The 7,436-nt window shown below is 65.5% G+C and overlaps 2 protein-coding genes across 2 annotated transcripts; both read left to right on the top strand.

Annotated features, from left to right (window-relative positions):
- Positions 1-68: 68 nt before the first annotated feature.
- On the top strand, positions 69-620 carry MNEG_11535 (Structural maintenance of chromosomes protein 4; the record flags this gene model as incomplete). Its single annotated transcript, XM_014039992.1, has 3 exons — positions 69-93; positions 150-290; positions 493-620. The coding sequence occupies 3 exons, from the start codon at positions 69-71 to the stop codon at positions 618-620; spliced, it is 294 nt and encodes a 97-aa protein (XP_013895446.1).
- A 947-nt stretch (positions 621-1,567) lies between these two features.
- Positions 1,568-6,063, top strand: MNEG_11536 (hypothetical protein; the record flags this gene model as incomplete). The annotated part of the gene is made up of 10 exons (XM_014039993.1): positions 1,568-2,014; positions 2,507-2,578; positions 2,797-2,963; positions 3,185-3,280; positions 3,494-3,617; positions 3,813-3,886; positions 4,232-4,404; positions 4,732-4,839; positions 5,352-5,581; positions 5,833-6,063. The coding sequence occupies 10 exons, from the start codon at positions 1,568-1,570 to the stop codon at positions 6,061-6,063; spliced, it is 1,722 nt and encodes a 573-aa protein (XP_013895447.1).
- Positions 6,064-7,436: the final 1,373 nt, after the last annotated feature.

A 7,436-nucleotide genomic window follows, 5' to 3' on the forward strand; every position in this document is an offset into this window, starting at 1 on the left:
ACACACACACACACACACAAACACACGCATGCACATACACACACAAACACACGCGCACACGCGCAGACATGCACTCACATGCCCTCCATTCTTGTCCCTCATCACCTCCCTCCACTCGACTCCAACCCCTCACCCCCTCACTCCCCCAGTTGGCCACTACATCAAGGAGCGCACCCGCGACGCGCAGTTTGTCATCATCAGCCTCCGCAACAACATGTTCGAGCTGGCCGACAGGCTCGTGGGCATATACAAGACGGACAACGCGACCAAGACGGTCACCATCAACCCAGGTGGGCCGCCTGACCCCTTTGCCCTGCGCCTCCCAGGTGGGGGTCCTCTTGCCAGGCACCTGCTGCGCCGTCAGGCTGCCTGTGGCTGTGGGCTGAGAAGGGGGCGACGGCAGGCGCCAAGAGGGGCCCAGACCGCCCCTCGGCCGAGGCCCCGCGCGCGGCGCCGAGAGCGATGCCCCGGCAACCGCGCCCCGCCCCGCAGGGGAGTTTGTCGTGGGCGGCGCCGGCGGCGAGCGGCGGGACGCGCGGGGGCGGGGCGACCAGGAGGAGGGCGCGGCGGCCGGCGGCGGCGCTGCTGGCGCGGGGCGAGCGGTTGCGATGGAGGCGTAGGCAAAGGACGAGGCCGCTTTAGTTGCGGCGCCTGGGCGACGCGTGTTGCAGCCGCGTGCAATTGTGTTGCGCACTTCCTGGTATTGCTCGGTGTATATGTTAGACCCGGTGTTGACCCTGGAGCGTTTCATCATATGTTATTATAGCTGCAATGAATCAAAGGCGGTGTCAAGCAGGATTGCGGGTGCGCTGCGCAGAAGTGGCCCAGCACTGGAGCGCCATCGGGCCGAAGCAGCGGCAGGAATCTTGGGCCCAGTCGCTGGGTGGCAGCGCCCTCCTGGCTGGGCGGGTCCACTTTGGGTGATATTGCTGGTGCAGTTGAATCTATGACTTTGGTAGGGATGCTTCTTGAAGTGCCAGCACGAGTTTGATCGTGGAATGTGGTGTCGGGCTGGGTGCCCCCCCAGTGTCCGTGGCTGGGTGACACTGGTCTCGCAACCAGTGCCCACGAGGATCGGTGAACGGTCGATTGAGCGTGACCAACCTTGCTACACTTGTGGATCTGCAACGCGAGCTCGAAAACACTGCACGTTTCTCCTCACTGCTAGAGGCATGCCATACGCTGCCAGTGCTGCCGGGCACTTCAAGCAACCCAGGATCCCACTGTAGACTCAACCAAATTGTTGATGCTGCAACGTTCAGGTGGGCAGCGTTAACCTGGTGCAAAGTCGCGTGCTGGTGCCAGCTTCTTCGCGGGTGGCTGCGTCCAGATACGCAATCAAAAGCTTACATCTTTCGGAAGAATTACGCACTCGTATGGGATGTAAGTCGGCTACCCGCCATCACCCAGTGCCACGAGCTGTTTTGGGCCTGGTGCATGAGCAGCGCATGGCCACAGCGGTGGGCCCACCAATGGAGGCCATGTTTGCACCAACAGTGTCTGATCGTCCCATTTCGTTCTTTTTGTCTCCCGCCATGCAGCTGCACACCACCACCGCGTTACATCCATGGCGGCCGGGGCGGCCGCGGCCGCCTTCAGCCAGGCGCCGCCGCCCCTCCGTCCGCCGGCGCCGCTGCTGCCGGCGCTGCTTTTGCTGCTGCTGCTGCTGCTCCTGCCGGCGCCGCCGCCTGTCTCGGCCCAGGGCCTGAAGAAGGCCGCCTCGGCCGGCCTCGGGGCTGACTCGGTCTACACCAAAACTGCTGCGGTACAGCAGAACGCGGCGCTGTCCAGGCTGACGTCCCAGGCAGAGCGCTTCACGACGCTCTTCAAGAACAACCCCGCGGCCGCCTGCTCCCGCAACTCCCAAACAATGTGCGGCAGCAGCTCCGGCTCGGAGTCCTCCGACGCCCTGACCTTCGCGGCGAGCCCACAGGCGTTCGACGCGCGCGCGCAGCGGCTGGCGTCGCCCGTCAGGGACCAGGGCGCCTGCACCACGTGCACGGCCTCCGCGCTGGTGGGAGTCGGGGTTGGTGGTGCTGCTGGCTTCAGTGGGTTTGTAATTGTGGGGGCCTTGCCAGACATGTGTTGGGCCCCAGCAGGCTTCTTGCCCTACCACCCTGCCCCTGGCCCTGGGCCGCACCTGCTCGCCTGCGACTGTCGTCAGGGGCGCTACGCCGACGCAGAGCAGAGGGCGCTCCGGACCCCCTCGCGCATGCATGCATGCGTTGGTGCATGCATACATGCATTGGTGCATGCACGCATGCATTTGCGCATGCATTCATGCATGCGGGCGCATGCAGGGCGTGGCGTCCTCCGACCGGCCGCAGCAGCCCCCGCACCAACCCCCCCACCACACACACACACTGACACACACACACACACACACACCCACACACGCACGCATGCACAACGCACGCACGCATGCACGACGCACGCATGCATGCATGCATGCATGCAAGCACGCACGCGCGCACACACACACACACACACACACAACCCCTCGCAGATGAGCGCCGTCGAGGCGGCAGTCGCCGCGGCCCTGAAGAGGGACGCGAGAGAGAAACAGTACTCTGTGCAGGTGCCCGTGGCAGCCATGTCTGACCGGCGCCTTGCCCAAACCCGCCTGCGCCCTCTTACCAATACAAGCTCTCCTGCGACGGCTGCGACTGCGACGGCTGCATAGCGCAGGGCCCCTTGTGCTGCTAGCGGCGCTCACGCGCCGAAGCCTCTGCTCGTATGCCCAACACCCACTGTCCCTCTGTCGGCCCGCGCCGCCCCCGCGCCCGGCGCCCCCAGAACTTCCACTTTTGCGGCGGCGTGGGCAGCCCCGGGGAGTTGACGGGCTGCAGCACCTCCGTCGGCGTGGACACCGCCGTCAAGGGGATGGGGGAGAGACCCAAAAGCATCATCCTGGACCGCTGCCTGCCCTACGCCCCCAGCAACTTCCAGCCCAACTGCGACAGGTGGCACCTGGGCTGACACGAGTCGCAGCAGGGTTATGAAAGGAGTCACGACAAGGGCCGTCTGGTTTTGTACAGCCCCGCACAAGTCCGCGCCAAGTCGCTGCTGTTGCGGGCCCCCCCCCATGACCCAGTGGCCCCTCCCGCACCAGCGCTCCCCCCGCCTCTAGCGGCCTCCTCCCTCCTGCCCTGATTACCATGTACCCCGCCACCCCGCTCTCCAGGAAGTGCAACGATGTGGATCCGGATCTGTCGGCGGGGAGAATCGGATTTACTAAATTGGGGAGCCCCATGGAGGTCCAAAAACATATACGCGACTGGTGCGCAACGCCAACTGTCTGTTGCGGGGCGCGTTCCCCGCAGACTGCCCCCCGCTCGCCGCCGCGCCCCAGCCCACCGCCGCGTTGGCTGAGGAGCGACGCGCGGCCTCAGGTGTCCCCCTGCCTGCGCCTGCTGCGATGTCAGTGGCGCTGCACGGTGCGGCCTGATGCCAAGCTCGTCCTTAAATCCCCAGAAATACCCCGCAACCTCAGGGGCGGCGTGATAACGCGCCTGGACATCTGGTCAGATTTCAAGCCCTTCTTCAAGGCGAGCCGCTCTGGCGTCTACTCAGGTCCCAGCAGTGCAGTATTCCAGATCGCCCACTCGGTACTACTGGTCGGGTACAACAATGCTGAGCGTGAGTGCGTATAATGTGTTGAGTGGGGCGCAGGGGCCGTTGTGGGGGAACGGGGGAAGGGGGCGGCGCCGAGGCCCGGCCGGGGAGCGCGTGCGTGTGGAGGTCGGAAGCACTGCGACTGCGCAAGCGCCGGCCTGAAGGGTCAGCCGAGTCGCGTGCGCGCCCCGCGGCAGCTCCCCAATGCGCCCGCTTCACAACCGCCTACCCCGCCGGCCGCGCCGCCGCCGCCGCCTGCCTCAGGCTACTGGTGCGTGCGGACGCCCCCGCTTGGGCGAATGGCCGTACAGTCACACGGGCGGCCGTGCTGGCTCGCGCCTCTTACCATCGTCGAAGGGGAGGGGCTGGGCATGCATGACTCATGCAGGAGGAGATCGCACTCGCCAGCGCGGGCCCCCGGGAGGACTCCTGCTCTTGTGCTTGCGGCCGGCCTGCAGCGGCCCATCTCGCTGACCCGCCATGGTTCGCCAAACCCGCTTGCGCTCGCGGCGCAGCCTCAACAGCTGTCAGGCAGACGGCTAGCTGCGCGTGTCATCCCTTGGAACTGCAGTGTTTCGCGCCATGCGACTTCAACCCCCCGCCCCCTCCCCTCCAGGATCTTCAAGAACTCGTGGGGCCCCGACTGGGGGATGGGGGGCTACGGCAAAATATCTTACGACGCGACCGGCACCGGGATCCTGTCGCCCGATGACACCTATGGCATCATCTTCAACCCCATCACGCCCCCAAGGCTATCGTACCGCCTCTGCCACCACCCCACCCGGCGAGGTGCGGCGGCGCGGTACCCGCCTGGCGCGCCGCGCGCCGGGCCCTGGAGCGCCCCAGGCTGCTCCGGTTTGACAGGCGCGCCCGGCTGTCAGCCCGATGCCGCGGCGCCTGCCCCCAGCAGCTCTCAGCCTCCCGCCACTCCTTCAAGCCTCCAAGCCCGTGGCGCATCATGCCTCCTCGGCCGCCGATTATGTGCGATTCGAGTTGTGTGGAACGAATTGCGGCTCTGGGCAACGACCATCAATCACACCGCAGCGAGCGAACGGCGCCCCTCCCTGCCCCCCTCCAGCCCCACCCGCCGCCCCGCTCCTCCTGCCGCCCCCCAAGAGTGCTACATCACGCGGGCGCCCCCCGGCACCTGGCCGTCAAAGATGGCGAACGACCTGCAGATGAACCTGAAGGAGCTTCTGAGGGACAACACGCGCGTCATCAAAGGTGGGCGGGCCCTGGACCGTGCCCCGCGCGCGAGTCATCGAGCGGGGTCGTGGACATCACTACCTCGGCCGCGACGCGCCGCGCACAGGGGGCGTCTGACAGGAGCCCAGCACCTGCCACGCTCCCCGGACCCCGAGGCGGCGTGGAGCGCCCCCGCAGCGCTGGGCGGCTTTATCGCCCACAGCCTATGCCAACGCGCAAGAGCAAGGGGCGGGTTGGCCGACCTAGGCCGGATCTCGCCGCGAACGGCATTGCATGCTCCTCCCAAAATGCCGTCACCGATGATTACTTCAAGCCATCGCTCCGCAGCAACGTACGCAACGCAACCTTTCGATATCACTCTGGCGCCCCACGCTTAGAGCACACCCCAAAAATCGACGTGCGCTGCTGTTTCACAAAACCACCACCCCCGCCAACGCGCCGTAAAAGCTAACGCGCCGCACCCCGCCTTCCTCGCCCTCACCGCGGCGCCCGCAATGTTTGCTTCTTATGTGTTTCGTGTCATCCCCCAGATCTGTCCAAGCCGCTCCCGGCCGCTGATCTGGTGGTGTGCGACCTCCAAGACGGCATCCCAAAGCGCGCCGCGCCCTGCGCCACGCCCACGCCGGAGCTGGCGTGCACCGAGGGCGCGCCGCCCAGCAGCGTGCGGGACGTCCACCTGCGGAGCATCTCAGACGTTGGGGGCCAGGCGGAGCTGCGGGTGGCGTGGGGGCTGCCAAAGGGCAATGCGTGCGTGCGGCAGGTGCGCGAGCCCACACTGGCGCGGCGCGGGCAGGGATGCGGGGGCAGACGGGTGCGGCCCGCGGCTGCCCGCGGGCCCCGGCAGCAGCAGCAAAACGGGGCAACGCGACCGCGTGCAAGCTGTCGACTCGAGTTTTATTGCAACTGAGGGATTCAGATTTGAATGATGGTGTCACTCCTCTCCCACACTTTTCGCAACCCGCTGCTTTTCCGCCGGCCTGCGTGCCGCTGCCAAACCCTCTCGCCCCGCAGTACAACGTCCAGATCTTGAATATTGAGACCCTCAAATCCACAAAGGTGGTGATCCCTCTGACCAACAGCAACGCGGCGGGCTCTATCGTTTTCAAAACGAAGCCCTTTGTGCCCGGCCGCCCGCGGCCGGTCTTCCTGATCCAGGTCGTTGCGGCCAACAAGGCGGGCGCGTCGGCCGCGCAGAGCCTGTCGGTCAACACCGGCAAGGTGTCGAGCGTCTTCGACGGTTGACCTGTCGTGACCGGTTGCGACCCAATGCGATCTGATGCGCTGCGCAAGTTGGCGTTGACATCTGCGGAGTTGGCTGAGCTGAGGTTGGGGCTTGGCGTTGCACCGTGCGCCCCAGCAAGCTTCGTCGCCAACGCCTGGCTGGGCTCGTCCAGGGGATCGGGCCGCACACTCAGGCGCAGCTGATGGCAGTGCGCCGGTTGACGCTGGGCGGTTCGTCCATTACACAGCACTGGGGTTGTCGCACTCGCAAATTTACAATGGGGTTGGCCTTGGTCTTGCAGCCGGGCGGGCTCGACGCATCCACCTTTGCCCGACCCCTTCCACCGCAACAGCAAGCAATTTGTGCAGTTGACGGTACTTCCTGCGATGCCTGGCTGTGCCTGGCGGTTTGCTCGCCGCCGTGCTGCAAAACCATGGGGGCTTGCACTCGGTCAACTCAGCTGAGTCCAGTGCACACGTGATGTCGCCACACAAGGGGCCGTGTACCAGGAATTGCCGGCCACCAGCAGAGTGCATCTGTTGCCCTCCCGCACCTCGCCGAAGCAACCTCAGGGCGCTGGCAAGCCGGGCACGAAGCGCCACCTGCATTTTATGTGTTGAGCTGGTGGCTGCACGCCCGCACAGGGAGATGGCAGTGCACGAGCAGTGCGGCTGCGAGGGGACGGCGCCCCCTCCCAATCCCCGCACTGCTTGCACCTCGACCCAAGCTGACTGGCTGCAAAGACATGCGCCCGCTTACAAATGTGTGATAGTTCACTGCACAATTCTCACTGTATGCCTTTCGAGGCTGGAGCAGCCGGCGCGTCCTATCAGTGGGCCGCTGCGATGACTAGCATTTGCACTCATGCTGCCGGCTTCAAATCAGGAACAGTTATGGAGCTGCTTGGCCCGCCTGCTGAGACCCAAGACAGACGCGAGCACAAGTTGCTGCCCCCGCCGTCGCCGGTGGCGCTGCTGCTGCCGCTGGCGCCGCTGCGGTTGGTGCTGGCCCCGTTGTTGGGGGGCACTGATCCGCTTTGTTCGGGCAGCTTGAAGGCCAAGGCCGCGCATCTGCAATGGACACGATCATTTTCCGTCTTCCTCATTCGTATTATTGTCTTCCGTTCGTTCAAGAAAACAATGAACGCAACCCGCCAACTGGTAGTAGAGTGCGACCGCGACCCTGCGGAGGTGGTTGGGTGCGTGCCGTGCCGCAGGAGGCTGCGTTTTCCACGCAGGTGTGGCGACGGCGAGGACACTCGTGCTGCCGCTCTCGAGCTGCGGCTTCCTAATACCTGGGCTTGCTGGGTTGACCTCCACAACGCCACGCTCTGCTTTGCGCTTGCGTGTGTGAGGCTTGCCTTTACTATCCTTGCAGCTGCCGGCTCCGGCAC

The sequence above is a fragment of the Monoraphidium neglectum genome, assembly GCF_000611645.1.
Source record: "Monoraphidium neglectum strain SAG 48.87 unplaced genomic scaffold scaffold02789, whole genome shotgun sequence".
In the NCBI taxonomy this organism is placed as follows: domain Eukaryota; kingdom Viridiplantae; phylum Chlorophyta; class Chlorophyceae; order Sphaeropleales; family Selenastraceae; genus Monoraphidium; species Monoraphidium neglectum.